Source organism: Xenopus laevis, chromosome 6L, assembly GCF_017654675.1.
Source record: "Xenopus laevis strain J_2021 chromosome 6L, Xenopus_laevis_v10.1, whole genome shotgun sequence".
Taxonomy (NCBI): Eukaryota; Metazoa; Chordata; class Amphibia; order Anura; family Pipidae; genus Xenopus; species Xenopus laevis.
In genome coordinates, this window is record NC_054381.1 from 56,888,223 (window position 1) to 56,904,573 (window position 16,351).

The window sequence follows — 16,351 nt, forward strand, 5'->3', positions numbered from 1 at the left end:
ACCGTTTGTGCAAATAGAAGATAGACCGCTCTATTTAATCTTAAAGGGGAACTATCTTGAAAATTAACATTTAATATAAGCTTCATCATACTGGAATAAGAAACTTTATATATACAATCAAATAAATATTATGCATTGTTTCTGAAATTATCAAGTTTATCTTCACTCTCCCTCTCTCAGAATCTGTTTCTCTTCATTCTGTCTTCATGCAGCAGTTGGGTGTCAGATATCATTGACAGTTAGTGTCAGGGAGCCGGGAGCTCCCACCAGGGAGGTAGTCAGGATCAAGGAGGAAGCCCTCTTGAGGGAGCAAGGTCACGGTATCCAAAGGGTTAAGCAAGCGGATGGTCAGAGTCCAGGCAAGAGTTCAGTGGCAGGCAGATCAGGATCAAATAACAAGAGTTCAGGCAGAGGGTCAAAACCAAGGCAGGAGCAGGAATCAGGAGTGGGAAAAGGAATCAATGCTTGGAAACAGGATACAGGCAGGAAAACAAGAACCCAGGTTCAGGGTAGCAGAACCTATTCTTGGGCGCCATTCTGGTGCCAGTGACGTCGGCGTTTTTGCGTCAGCGTTGATACGCTGGCGTTCCTGCGCCGCGCTGACGTTATTGCGCAGGCACCGCTACCCACGTGGCGGCCATGGGCACCGCCATTTTGGGAACGACGCCGGCGGAGGAGGACATGCCGCCTGGAGCTCCTGGGACTGCTCCGGGCGGCGATCTTGACAGATCCAATATCTCTTATAGTTGGGGCGTCCTTTCCTAGTAGATGTATTAGAGCTCATTCAAATAACTGATTCCAGTACAAACAAACTAACAAAATAACTGCCATTTGCACAAATTCTGCATGTAGAGAGACAGAAATTCTGGTAATTTTAATTAAGTGAGCTCTCATACATCTGCTAGAAAAAGAAGCCCCGTATAAGATACATTGGATCTAACTGTTAATGATTATCTGACACCCAACTACTGCATGAAGAGAGAATGAAGAGAAACAGATGCTGAGAGGAACAGTGAAGATGAACTTGATTATTTCAGAAACAGTAGAAAATATTTAATTGATTGTATTTAGAAAGTTACTTATTTCAGTATGTCGAAACGTATATAAAATGTTCATATTGCACTAGTTCCCCTTTAAGTGGGCCACTCAGGATGCAGTCAGAGGGAGCAGAAGCAAATCCGCTGAAGGAACCATCTTTTTTGTTACTTTTCTACGGGGACCCTGGCCTCCAATGTTTTTTTTTTTACTTCTATTGGGGAACCTGTCCACCAATGTTTTTTTAAAGTTGTGTGGGGTTGCCCTGGTCGCCAATTTTGTTTTAGCTTGGAGGGGGGCTGACCGCCAATGTCGCACGTTTATAAGTAGGTTGCTTTGATTTTTTGCCAGGGCTGTTTTTTACTCATTGTCCAGTCCTGGTGTAAACTAAATAATTTAAGTAAGCATGATTATACATACTTTCCACACAACAAATATCATAATTTCAAAACAAATTCCCTGTAGACTATCTATGTAATTATATATAATTACATATATGTGCCATTATACAGCCCAGAGGTGTCCAAGAGGACACTTTGGGACAAATTCACTAACCTCCGAAAATTCACCAGTGACGGCTTCGCTCACGGCGCAACACAACACAATCGCCAGGCGTAGATTTGCCAGGACAACGCTAATTCACTAAAATCCGAGGTTGCATTCAGGCCGCCAAATGCTGGCGAAGTTGCACTAGCATTACTGCATCAAGTGAAGCAAAGTTGCGCTAGCGTTGGCTAATTTGCATACGGCGAGAAGTTAAAGTTCAATGGACGTATATATTGCAGCATTTTGGTCACGCACACGGATGAGTGAATCCCAGGGAGTTATTTATCAAAATCCGATTTTTTTCTGATCTTTTAAATAAAAAAGTGCACGATGTTCCCTTATTTATTAATGAAAAGTATGATTAATCTGGGACAAACTCGATAAAACCGGCTTTTTCCCGAAAAGATTTTTGGACTAATTCCAGCGCAGGCCACAGAAGCTTCCAAATAGGATAGGGACCTCTCCCATTAACTTATGTACAACCTTGGCAGGTCTGTGATGCCGGATTTTCAGATTCTGACTTTTTCCATCCTCAGGGTAAGTCTTGACAAATTTAATTTTTTTTTCACAAAAACCTCACAAAATTTTTTGGAGTTTTTGGCATTCAGACTTTAATAAATAACCCACCAAAGCACTACATTTGACCATGGGCAGTTACCCATAGCAACCAATCAGCAGGTAGAATTTACTGGTCACCTGTTTAAAAGTAAACATTTTATTGTTTGTGATGTGTTTCTGCTCCTGGGCAAAAATAGTGCCTTTTATTACATAGGGTGTGTGTGTGCTAAGTTTGCACAATTTAGGAAATGCAATTTTAACACAGGAGCTTAAGTGCGGTTTGAAACAATTGTAGGTATGGTGTTTTTGAGCTGTTGCCAGTGGTTTGCTCGATATTGATTGACAAATCCTAAACTGTCCTTTCAGGACACATTTAATGTTTGTTTTGACTTCAGCCTAGCAGCATCTCTAGTATTTTGATTTTAATAAGGTCTCACTTTAATGTGGCCATGAGGCATAGGAAAGTTCAAATGTCCACATGCAGAATTTTTCTGGTTCCTATCAATTCCACAACCTATTGTAGTGTGGAACCTATTTCTGTCTGTATAACACAGCAGCATTTGTTCATATTTTTTAATTAAAAGTAGAACACGATAAGTTTGGTGACCACACAGATAACAATTGTTAAGGGTTCACCTCAGTTTTCACCTCCCCTGAGCTAGTGATCATTGTGTGTGGGATCAATAAATGACCTTTGCACTTTCAAAACCAGAAAAATGTTTAGCACACAAAAAGTGTAATTTTTAAAGTGAAAAACTGTTGCCTAGTTTAGTCTGGATAAAGACACAAAATCAGTAATACATCATAAACTAACAGCAAGATTGTACAGAGTTTATGCAGTATTCAGCTTATTTTCCTCTGCTTTTTTATATTTACTGTATAAGTGATTGGAGGTTCTAATGGTACATTTAGTACCACAAGTGCAGTGTGCAAATGACCTTGTTTTTACCCATAAATCCAATGTAATTGCAACTGTACAGTAACTCCCACTGCATCAAATGAAACACAGTTATGCATGCTTGTTGTAGCATATTAAACATTGCATCATTCCCAGCACTCTGAATCAAATTTATGTTTACGTGTGATCATTTGGGTGAAATTCTGTTACATCTATTAATGCAGCCTCTTGTTCAGGGTGACAACAGCTCCAAAGTTCCCTTGCATCAACAGGCATATTTGCACATGACTCCCAGGATGGACTCAACAGTGCTTGGTGGAAGTAAACAGAAGTGCAAAGGACATGTTTGCACGTGAGCACCATATTTGTACAGTCAAGTGTAGTTTGATCATTTAGTCTTATAGGGACTTTTGACTCATTTGCTTTTCTACCATTATGGTATACCTTTTTCTGACCTTCACGCTGCACTGTACTTTTTGCACGCTTTTATGCACCGGAGTACTATATAGTGTACTGTATCATGTGGCTATTGTAGCTAGTGGAAGGTGGATTGACTTTAGATTTTAAGGGGGGATTTTCTATTTTTTTTCTATTTTTTTTCATAAAAAGTTATTAGGTGTCGTTATCAGCATAATAAATTGTTCACATAGGGGCAGATTTATCAAGGGTCGAATTTAGAGTTAATGTGAGTTTGTAAAAACTCCCATAAACTCCCACAAACGCAAAATGTGAATAAAAAAATTCCAATCGAAATGTATTAAAAAAAAAAATAGAATTTTTCAAACTCGGTTGAATGGGATTAATCCGAAAACAAATTAGATTTAAGTTTTTTTTCCTCTGAAAATAACTTGATTTTCAGGAAGGCTGCAAACAACTCCAAATCGATCCCAGGATGTCCCCCATAGGCTAAAACAGCAGTTCTGCAGGTTTAAGGTGGCGAATAGTCGAATTCGAATTCTTAAAGGGCCAGTACATGATACATTTCTACATTAGATTTTTTTTTTTTTAAACTCTAATCAAATTTTAACTATTCCCTAATCAAATTTCACTTAAAAAAAACTTGACCCTTGATAAATCTGCCCCTTAGTTTAGACTGGTCATTTCAGAGTTTCTTCTATTGCACCAGGCTTCTTGTCAGTACTGTGTTTTAAAATACACATTTCTTTCCTCAATATTTTAGTTCTGTGTATAGCCAGCTTGAAGGAAAAATCCTGTCAATAACTTTTAGTATGATGTAGAATGATATTTTAAGACAATTTGCAATCGGTTTTAATTTTTTATTATTTTGCAGTTTTTATTTTATTTAGCTTTTTATTCAGCAGCTCTTCCGTTTGCAGGTTCAACAATCTAGGTTCCAAATGCTAGGTTCCAAATTACCCTAGCAACCATGCATTGATTTGAATAAGAGATTAGAAAATAAATAGGAGAGGCCTAAATAGAAAGGAGAGTAATAAAAAGTAGCAATTCTGATACATTTTAAGCCATTGGTTTTTGGATGGGGTCAGTGAACCCCATTTGAAAGCTGGACATAGTCAGAAGACTATACTAAATAATTAAAATCTTATACAAAATAAATAATGAAGACAAATTAAAAAGTTGCTTAGAATTGGCCATTCTATACTAAAAGTTACCTTTTGTTTTGGGAAATGTCCTTCAGTGTAAAGAAATGTTGACTCACATTGAATTGAATGTAATAAAAAATGACTTACGATCAAGTGGGCCATTCATAGTTTTCTTGGACAGTTTTACTTCTATGGCAGAATTTGGGCATATATTGTTTTTAACTCACCACCAAGCATTGTCTAAAGATGTGTATATATATATATATATATATATATATATATATATATATATATATATATATATATACACACATATACATATACATATATACACACACACACAGTGATATAAGTAAAAGTAACAACACCAAAATACCAATACAATTGTAGCATCACAATAATGATACAGTAGTACTGTAATTTGCAAGATGGAAAGAACTTTAAGTACTTAAAGTTCAAAAGTGCTTAAACTTTATTAAAAAAACCTCTATTGTATTTAACTCAAGACATTGTTTTAGGCAGATACTGTAAATTCAATGCTCTACTGGGGGGAATATGGCAGACAAACATCATTTATCTTTTTACCTTTTATTTATAAAGTGCCAAAATATTTTGCAGTGTTGTGCATTGGGGGAATAAAATGCTTGCAATACAGGAACACAAAGACAGTGAAAGCTTTGCACTTTGCAGTAGAATAAATTTACAAATGCATACAATATTCCTAATAATGGAAAATTAAATGTTTTGTAAATGAGTCTATTATAGGAGTCTGAACTCCTAGGAAAAATAAAGGTAATCTTCAGCATCTTAAATTAAAATCTATCATTAACAATAGACAATCTAATAAAGAACATTGTATGAATACAGGTATGGGATATTTTTGAGAACTCTTGGGACCTGTGAATAATAACTAATAAATTCATTGGGAGTGCCTGATATTTAGCACCCATCAGTAAATTTGCCTTTCCTTTTGGTCAGAGACAAGTACATTATTTTCTATGTATGGTATGTGAATGTGCCAACAGAACAAAGGCTTATATGCTCCTGTCCTTCCTCCTGAGTCAACCAACAATCTACCTACCAGGGCCCCTCTGCCTCATGTATTGGTTATTGGTTGCATTTTTGTATGTAACCTGTATGTTCAATCTTACAGTGCTGGTTTGCAATTTATAAATGTGTTGATAATAACAAAATAAATAGAAGGAAAAAGAATGCAAAACCTCAGCATTCTTTCTGTCTCCATCAAACATTTAATCTGACTCCCATACAAAGGGACCCACTGCACTGCAGAAAAGGACGTGAGGTGGGTGCCAAAATGACGTCACCAAACAGCGCCGCACACATCTGCACGCCCTGTCCTTCACAGTGGATGCAGCTTGCTTGGGGAAAGAGGAGAGTGCTGGCAGCACCCCACAAAGATCAGGATTGGCCCTGCACCAGAAGTCTGTCAAAAGGGGAGGTAACTTAAAGGAAAACTATACCCCTCAAACAATGTAGGTCTCAATAAAGATATATTACATAAAACAGTTCATGCATAAAACCCTGCTTCATGTAAATAAATCATTTTCATAATAATATACTTTTTTTATTAGTATGTGCCATTGGATAATCATAAATAGAAAACTGCCATTTTAAAAAATAAAGGCCGCCCCCTGGGATCATATGATTCACGGTGCACACAAACATACCAAATAAACCACACATGTTAGGTCACATGAGCCAATTAACAAACAGAGTTCTGTGTTTTCCACACTTCTTCCTGTTACAGTTAGAGCTGCAGTATTTCTGGTCAGGTGATCTCTGAGGCAGCACACAGACCATCATGAAATGGTGGTTCAAGGCAGGAGATGTAAAAGGACAAGATTTACTTAAATATATAGACCAGTTTGTTAAGATTCTTTAATATGCCACTTAATATGATATAAACTATCTGTTGCTTAAGTATTCATTTTCGGGGTATATTTTCCTTTAAGTTTTTGAGCTAATAAATGCTCAATGAAAAGTACTCTTTGTGCAGACCAGTTACTGGTGCCTTTAACACCCCTGGATCCCCTGCAAATGTGGGGCCCAGCACTCCTCCAAACCCCCTATTTCTATATTACCAGTGCATGCAGGCAGCAAGCAAGCAGAAGGTGCTTTAAAGTTTTAACTGGCTGTGGAGAGTGGAAACTACCCTTGTCCTCCCCCCCCCCCAGACGGTGGGGTCTGCACCTAGGCACAAGGACAATTTGAATTTCACAGATGATTACCAACATCTGAGACCACCATTTGCAGAGAAATATATTGAAAAAAAGTTTTAGTTAATAGAATCTAAGAAAAAAGGCACTTAAGGCACGTAAGGCATTTGTACAGCAATTTTCAGATTTGTGTAAAAGAGTGATAAATATGTTGGTAGCTTAACAATCACAATATCTACAACATTAACACTTTAAGGATAATGTTAAAAAAGGTGGTTTTGATTCTTGCTCGTCATGGACAAACTCAGCAAACAATAACCCCACCCCACTCAAAATGTAATCTTCCCATGCTGGCGAACAGAAAATGCTCTGCCTTAACGGACACTGAGGCTCATTTACAAACACTGGGCATATTTGCACATGCTCTGCCTTAAGGGACACTGAGGCTCATTTACAAACACGGGCAACCAATCAGTGATTGCACATGGCAACCAATCAGTGATTATCTTTTTTCAGCCAGCTGCAGGTTGAGCAGTGAAAGCAATCTTATTGGTTGTAATGGGTTACTGCCCAGGTGCAAATTTGCCCGGTGTTTTTTAGGATTCCTACTGCCTTACATTTAAGAAAATTTAAGTTTCCATGTCAGAGCAGCATAATACAAGCCAGAACATGTTGTGGTTATTATAACATTCTAAGACTGGCTTAACTAAAATATTATATAAAGGGATTATTTATCAAAGGTTGAGTTGTGTTTTCCATGAAAAATCCGAGTTTTCCCTGTTATTTTTTGGTCAAAAATAGTTTTTTCAGGTTAAAAGAAAATTTTAATTTTTCAAGCTTCATTAAACCCCGACCCTGGAAATAGCTCAAATCCGAAAAATACACTATCTAAACTTGTTGACTACATGTAGAAGTCAATGGCAGAGGTCCCTTGAAATATTTAAAGATGTTAATAGCATTCATGATGTTCGAGTTTTTTTCAGTGGGTTGTGTCAAAAACTTGATCTGTTCGAGTTTTCCCCCAAACTCGCTGATTTGAGGTTTTTTCCCATTTAAATTTTTTCTTTAGAAACCATTTTAGTCACTATTTTTTGTCACTAGAAACCATTTCAGTTGTGAATTCATTCAGGGTTTAAAAAAAAAGCTCACATAGCTCTAAAATTAGACCTTTGATAAATAACCCCCAAAGTGTTAATCAATAATTATAAACAATGGAAGTAAACATACATGCCCTTGAAATGTCAAAAGTTTAAGCAAATTTAATTTAAACTAATACCTTTTTTCCACTGGGTATTCTTTATGAACTCAAGCTAGAATGTCACACCATTCATGAATTTCATTTCATGGTCCCTGAACATCACCTAATATTGTCCAACAAACACACCCCTTACATTTTAGATTTCATAAAGACTACAAATGACTTTCCCTTGGAAACATAAATCCTTCCAATTTTAGTCTATAAATAATCACAGTCATGACAAAGGCATGATAAGCTCTATACAATCAGCAAAGATCCATTTTAACAGTAAAAGCAGCTGTGATTTAAAGAAGCATACACATAACAGGACAGCCTATAGTTATGGGCAATTCAAGTAAAGCTTTCAAAATATCTTTATTGTAAAATACATAGGATATGATGTCACAAGGTAATGATGCTTTAGAAAGAGGCAGGAGCCTTGAAAGGTGGCGTCTATATCTCCAATATACTTTAATTAAAAAATGTGTGCTGTTTTTTTTAAAGAAACCTGACTGTATGCAGTGAGATTCCCCCTTCCTTTTACTTGCTCTGATAGGAAACTTCAGACGGTTGCTTACTGCTCTGCAGGGAAACAATCATACTTTCAAACAGCAGGGGGGGGCCCCACCTTACTTCCGAGAACTCAAGCAGCTTTGTTTGTTTCCCTGTAGAACAGTCAGCGACTGTGTATATAGATTCATATCCACAGACTCAGTGCAGTCTGCATATTCTGATTATTAATCAGTCTTGCTGTATCAGCTACTATGGCAGATATTATTTGACTTGTGCTGTTTTGAAAATGTATGACAATCCCTAAGCTTAACTTCCCAACAGCAGCCCAAACCACACTGAGCATGTGCATGGTCTTGGAAAGATGTATAATAAAATGACAAGATAATGACCCCCTGCGGCCAACTTTGAAAGCATAAATCATTTGTTTAATTAAGCTTCTGGTGCATTAAGTTCATGTTTATTTTTAGAATACAGCATTTCTAGCATTATTCTATTTTAGACTTGAGTCCCCCTTTAAGTAAAGCCCTTGCTTTGTTTAACACAAAAAAGGCGCCTGGACTTTTTTGTTTATTACACAATTTGTCCATGGATGTGTACTAAATTGAAGACTGGTATAGTGTTGCACTCCAGTTTGTACAGATATATGTGTGAATATGCACAGCTCGGGGCTTATTCAAAACTTTCTGGAAATGAAGGGGCCGATTTATTAACGTTTATATTTTTTTCACAATGTGAACTTTTCAAAGCTAAAACTCTTGCATGTCATGAATGCTTTCAAAACACACAAGTTTTCGATATTTAAATGTAAAGAAAAGAAATGAAAAATTCATGTGCAAAACAGTTATCCAATCAGATCATTTTTTTTAGATATTTTATTATAAAATCTCCATATAATTAGGGTTGCCAGCTTTTGTGGTTGGACAGAAGACAGACTGTGACATAGGGGATGGAATATTAATGTACTGTATAAGCTTCGCCTGCTGATGCCAGGGGATGGGTAAGTGATATCAGAAAAGCCAGCCCGTGATTGACCGAATGGAATATCAATCAGCTTGTCAAGTGTCCTGTCCAGTTTTTCGGACTTCTGAAATCCAGACAAGTAGTTTTGAACTGGAAGGCCCATGTAAAAACTGGACAGACTGCAACAAATCCAGAAACCATAATCGTTGGTTTGTTTACAAGGCAATAACATGTCAAACGTGTATTGTTTTCTTAATTTACAATTGTTCATTATAATCACCCATTCAGAGCTTAGTATATGCAACTTTGGGCTTTAAATCTCAAATCAAAAATGTTGCAGCTGGAGGAGAAGAACCTGAATCAAGCTGTGCAGCCTGTCATTTGTTTTAATTTGCGTGTCATAATCTGTCAGTCATTAAAACAAATGCCAGTTTGCATGGCCAGGTTCAGGCCTTTCTCTCGGCTGAAAAACACCAGCAGAGAGTACACCAAAAAGGTCTTCAGCCATAGCAGCTTTTTATTTTAAAGCTGAAGGATATTTGACAGCATGTTAACAGCACCGTAAGCATAAGGAGGCTACAGAAAGCCATATTCCACATACCGTTAAATGAATTTCTAGAAGATTTAAGGCATGAAGATCCAAATTACGGAAAGATCCGTTATCCGGAAAACCCCAGGTCCTGAGCATTCTGGATAACAGGTTCCATACCTGTACTGTTTAATTACTAAAGAGTAATTGAAAATGATTTTTAAAAATATGGATTATTTGTATTAAAAAAATGGAGTGTGGGAGATGGCCTTCCCGTAATTCGGCGCTTTCTGGATAACGGGTTTCTGGATAACAGATCCCATACCTATATTGGTAAATTTGGAAACTAATTTAGGAGAATTACTTTTAGACTGTGTTAAAGGGGTTAAGATAACTTTTAGTATGTTGTAGAATAGCCAATTCTAAACAACTTTTCAATTGGTTTTCATTATTTATTTTTTGTAGTTTTTTAATTATTGCCTATTTCTTCTGACTCTTTACAGCTTTCAAACGGGCATCACTGACCCCCTTCTAAAAAGTGAATGCTCAGTAAGGCTACACATGTATTGCTATTTTTTATTACTCATATTTCATTTCAGGCCTCTCCTATTCATATTCCAGTCTCTTGTTCAAATCAATGCATGGTTGCTAGGGTAATTTGGACCCTAGCTCCCAGATTGCTTAAAATGCAAATTGAACAGCTACTGAATAAAAAGTTAAATAACTCAAAAACCTTAAATAATAATAAATGAAAACCAATTGCAAATTGTCTCAGAATATCACTCAATACATCATAGTAAAAGTTATCTCAAAGGTGATCCTAATTACTAATCATTTTCAAAGGGGTAATTAATCATTTATGGATTCATTAAAAAAGGGTGTTTTGCAAAGCCTTTCTTTGTGACTATAGCAAGAATATATTCATGTTGGGAAAAAATTAGATTTCGATCACGCTGTTAGGAACGCCTCCTTTCTTTAGTCACTGTGTCATTATGCTAGCTATGTATAGAAGATCCCATTCTTGCATTTACTGGTAACAGATTGCTGATATTTATTATTAAGAGCACAGTTTCAATATTTCACACTACACTGTGTAAGGCAGAAGTTTTCAGACTTGGAGCAATGGAGTTTAGCATTTGTGCAGCGGAGGTAGTAGATTCTGGTGTACAAATGGTGTTAGATTTAAAAAATAATTATTTTTTGTCAACTGACTTTGTCCCATTGACTTCCATGGGTTATGCCAGGTCTGAAGTGGTATAATTGATACTATCTGTAATTACAAATGACACACATAATGGTTTTTATTATTTACACCATTTTTTGAGAGGTAAACAAATTTACACTCACCCTTATAAATATGCTTGTAATTTTGTTGAGTTAAAAAACAATTCACATAATTTCGAAATACAACCTTTGATAAATCAGGGCAGAGAATAGAAAGGGACACTGCTTTCAATAGTAATACATATAGAAATAATGTAAAAACTATAGAAAATGTATAATTAATATATAATGCAAAGTTGCTTAGAATTATGTTTTTTTTTTATTAGGCAAAACTTTTCCTCCAAACCTTTTTGCTTTCAAAAGATCTCTTAAAACACACTTATTTAGAGAAGCCTTCCATCACTCACTGTTTAACTACCAAAAGAGAAGAAAACTCCAAATAAAAAGGAGAGGCCTGAATAGAAAGATTAGTAATAAAAAGTAGCCTTACAGAGCATTTGTTTTTAGATGGGGGTCAGTAACTCCCCTTTGAAGGCTGAAAAGAGTCAGAAGAAAAAGGCAAATCATGCAAAAACTTTAAAGAATTACGAAGACCAATTGAAAAGTTGTTTAGAATTGGCCATTTTATAACAAACAAAAAGTTGACGTAAATGTGACCACCCATTTAAGGGCACATAAAAACCGATCTCTCCAAACCAAACAGATGCTGAATAAAGACAAACCTATCACCTTCAAACTGTTTAATTTCTATTTGATCCAGAGGAAGTTGGAAGGTGGATCAGAGGAATAATTAAAAAAAATACCCCAAAAAAAAATTAAAGGGTCTTCTCATTGTTCTAATCTTTTTTTTTTTTTTTTTTTTTTAAAAAAGTCCTTGCTCTTTCACCAGCCCCATTGTATCTGCTCAAGTCAGACATTGATACAACCCTCGTCCCTGGATGCATCACACCGGACTTGGGTGTTGTGCAAAGACCCAACTAGCAAGACCAAAATGGCTGGAGACACTGTGTAGCTGGTGCGTCATCCTCTTTGGACTAAGCAAATAGTGTAGGTGCAGGAGGAGAAAAAAAAAGGTACACCAAAATATTTAATTTGATTTTAGATAAAAAAAAATAACATAAAGAGCTATTAGTGTTAAAAAACAGGGCCGTGATAAATAGCCAAATTGTATTCAGCTTTTCTGCTGCATCCTGTAGTATGAAAACCTAACACAAAAAAGACTTTTGCTGGCTGCAGAGATTTATTTGACTCTCAATACAAACACTTGTCAAAATCTTAGACTTCCAGCACAACCCTTGATACTTCTCGTCATAGCAGTGTAACGATAGCAATGAAAACCTGGTTGCTTTTATTTGAAAGACGACCTTCACAATCACAAGTGAATTCTCTGCAGTGCTGAGGATCATTGTAATTAGCAAAATCAGCAAAGATAACATTTTCGGCAACACTGATGTGCACTTACCTTACAAGGTACAATGCCGCTAGAAAAAGAATCTGTATACCCATGTTTCTTTAGTCAATTAGGTGTCTTTAATTTCATCTCATTATTACAACCATTCCGGCTGAATCAGAGACCAGCTCCCTATACATGTATATTTTGCTAAACACATTTAATTTTACAGTATTGTTCCTAGTTGTACAGATGGTTATAAGTCAAATCAAATACTACAGTCATGATCCACCATTTCCTAAAATGATATCTAAATGACCTTCCTACTGCACAGCTTTAACCAAACACCAATTTCAGGTTGTTAATATTTTCATAGTTTTCCATTTAATGCATACTGCTAAATGATTAATTTTAATGTTCCTTCAGTAAATTAAATTAACTGGGAATGTTAAGAACTAACAAATTAACTGCAGCTGTGATTTTTGTAGAGATATCAAGCGTATTAACATTCGGAGCCTTACTCAGAAATGCAGGTACATAAATGTATGAAAAACACAAAATGGAGACAGCTGAAGTTCTGTAATTAGAATTTCTCCAAATTAAAGGCTTACTAAATATGATTTTAAGATGCCATAGTGCCATCTGCTGTCATGTTGTGGTATTACATGTAGAGAGTATAGCTAGTCTATGACCTTTATTTTAGAGCCTAACGGTAAACTGAACTTCTGCCACTTTACTGTGCAGCTGAACATAAAAATGGACGAAAGCTTTTACCTTAATCTCACTCGATAAATATAGGAGAACTGTCATTAACAGAACTTTAAGTGTAATCATGCCACACACCTTGATATGTGTTTGTAGCATGTTCCTAAAATCAACAGATTTTCAGTTCGCAGACCCCTGTCCTGAGTTGCATGTCTGGAGTTAATATGCTGATTATAAATTTTTGTAGTAATTAGTCTGGCACCTCTGAGGTTATATAAGTTTTAGTCACTTGATGGTAACTAAGCTACATGATGTATTGTGTTTAAATTAGTAGACCTAAGGTATGGTAATCCAAATTACAGAACAATCATTTATCCTTTATAGTATACTGTATATGCCATATACGTTGATGATCCTACACTTATTGGACATCAAACATTTCTGAAAATGCTGTTCTTTCATATTTATAATGTTTTATCTTTTTACCCAAAAACCTGTGGGAGATAAGAAGCTTCAAAATGATTGATGGGATTTACAAAAAAAAATTATGAAATCCACTACCTAGAATAAACATTTTGAGTTTTGTAGTTTGTAGCATAGAATGTTTTTGTGTACAAATATTTAGAAACTGAAAATAAACAGAATTCACAAACATTAATTACTGCCTACATTTATTACATATATAATTTATAATTCATATGATGCAAACAACTGGCACCAAAATACAGCAAAAATGAGAATAGCGCTAAAAGTTATTGCTAGGGATTTAGGGAGTTACTCTGTGAAGCAAATTTACTGTTTTTCCATGTGTATTTCAGCCTATGCCCCTACCCCACCCAAATGCAAAAAGCAGCTTTAACATCAGGATAGAGTAAAAAGGGAGAACACCCTAAATCTAAAGTAATGCTGGGCTGGAAAACTGGAAAGCTGGAATATACAGTATTACACAATACTAGATATACAATAATAACTAAAACATTATATAAACTATGGTTTAAAATATGATGATAATGGAACATTTCCTTAAACCCCCCATTGGCAGTCAATGTCCAGCTATACAGTGCTGCGAAATATGTTGGGGCTATATAAATACGTGTTAATAATAATACTATTCATTGTGTAAGAATGTTACGGATTACCCAAAATGTAACCCAAGAAAATTGACCATGAACCAGAAAAAGTTCATATTGAAATCCGTATGCTACACAATTGTGCAAGTGTTTTGGGGATTGGCTGTGCAGCACACCTGAGCAGACAAAAAGGGAATGATTTGTTCTGCAGAGAGATCAGGGAAAAATATACACCCCGATGAAACTAAAGTTAATCCACTGAACTTGTTGAATAAGGTGGCTGTGATAAACCAGATTTATTAACATATCCTAATTCTTCAAGGTTGCAAACAAGAGTCAAAAGACTCAGGGGTATATTTATCAAAGAGTGAAGTTAGAGATCACCACAGTCTGCTAGAGTGAAATACCGCCCACTCTCCATTTATTTTTATGGGATTTTTAAAGGCATATTTATCAAAGGGTGAACTTTCACTTTCACTCTAGCAGATTGTGGTTATCTCTACCTTCACTCTTTGATAAATATACCCTTAGGGGCAGATTTACTAAGGGTCGAATTTCGACCCTCGAATTGAAATCCCTCGACTTCGAATATCGAAGTCTAGGGATTTTTACCGTATTCGATCAATCAAACAGAAATAGTTCGAATCAAACTATTTTGAGCGATCGATCAAAGGATTTTTATTCGACCAAAAAAAACGTAGAAAAGTGCTCTGGAAGGTCCCCATAGGCTAACATTGCACTTCGGTAGCATTAATTTGGAGAAGTATGAAGTCAATTACTTTGATTATCGAATGGTCGAATAGTCAAACGTTTTTTACTTCGAGACGTTCGAATCGAAGTCGAATGGTCGAATATAGCCTATTCGATGGTCGAAGTACCCAAAAATTTACTTATAAATTCGAACTTTTTGAAATTCGAACCATCACTCGAGCTTATTAAATCTGCCCCTTAGCTTTTTTGGTATAAAATCGTAATATTTCCCTGCAATCTACCAGAACAAAAGAGAAAGGGTTGTAGCCAATTGCTCCCCGTCTTGGCATCCTATGCTGAGAGCAGAGCTCATAATTCAGTTCCTTCACTTGTTTGGACACTTGTATGAGTAAGAAAGCAGAAAAAAGAATAGCTAGTTATTTGGTAATAACTAGATATTTGGTAAAGTGCTGGAGTTCAACAGAGGAAGAATAGTTAGGAGAAAATAGTTGTGGATAAAGCAGGAAGAGCAAGAGCAAGAAGGAGAGGCAAAGGAAGAGCAAGTTACACTGGGATACAGAAAAACAATGATAACACAGCAAGGAGTATCTAACTGTATCTAAACAGGAAAGACAGTAAAGCATCGTCAGAATAAAGAGAATAAGAAAAAACTGTATTGGGAAGGAGAAAGGACAAGCAATCAGCAGTCAGTGTAAAAAGAATCAGTGAGCGCCTGATATTATAAGAGGAGAGGGAGAATGAAAACAGCAAAACAAAATCAAACCGTGGCATTAGTGGGTGAAGGGATAAACTCAAGTACTCCCAACCCTATAAAATTTTACCACCAATATTACTTCCAAGCCGATAAATACATCTGCTTACCTCAATAACAGGTACACTTTCATTTAGTTGTGTTGCATGTGTAGCCAGCAGTCCTAAGACCCTTAATAATTTAGCACGTCTGTGTTGAATAACAAAATTGAGTATTAGACAAATTACCAAAATACTCCATTACTTTATTTGATTTTAGCAAAACCAGTATACGAAATAATGAGTAAAATGTAAATAAAAAAAAAAGAGAATGGATGTTTGCAAACCCTATATTTAAAGAGGTTGTTCAACTTTAAATGAACTTCTATTGTGATGTAGAGAATGATATTCTAAGACAATTTGCAGCTGGTTTTCATTTTTTATTCCTGGTGGTTTTTGAGTTATTTTGATTTTATTTAAAGGAGAAGGAAAGCTACAGAAGCAGTT

General features: G+C 36.0%; 1 protein-coding gene across 2 annotated transcripts in view; it reads right to left on the reverse strand.

The window, feature by feature from the left end:
• Nucleotides 1-16,351, reverse strand: part of ulk4.L (unc-51 like kinase 4 L homeolog) — a 230,495-nt gene that overhangs the window by 187,211 nt on the left and 26,933 nt on the right. For both annotated transcript variants that reach the window (XM_018267520.2, XM_018267518.2), the window contains exon 18: nucleotides 15,977-16,055. In XM_018267520.2, coding sequence (XP_018123009.1) covers nucleotides 15,977-16,055 — 79 coding nt within the window. The remainder of the gene's footprint in view (nucleotides 1-15,976; nucleotides 16,056-16,351) is intronic.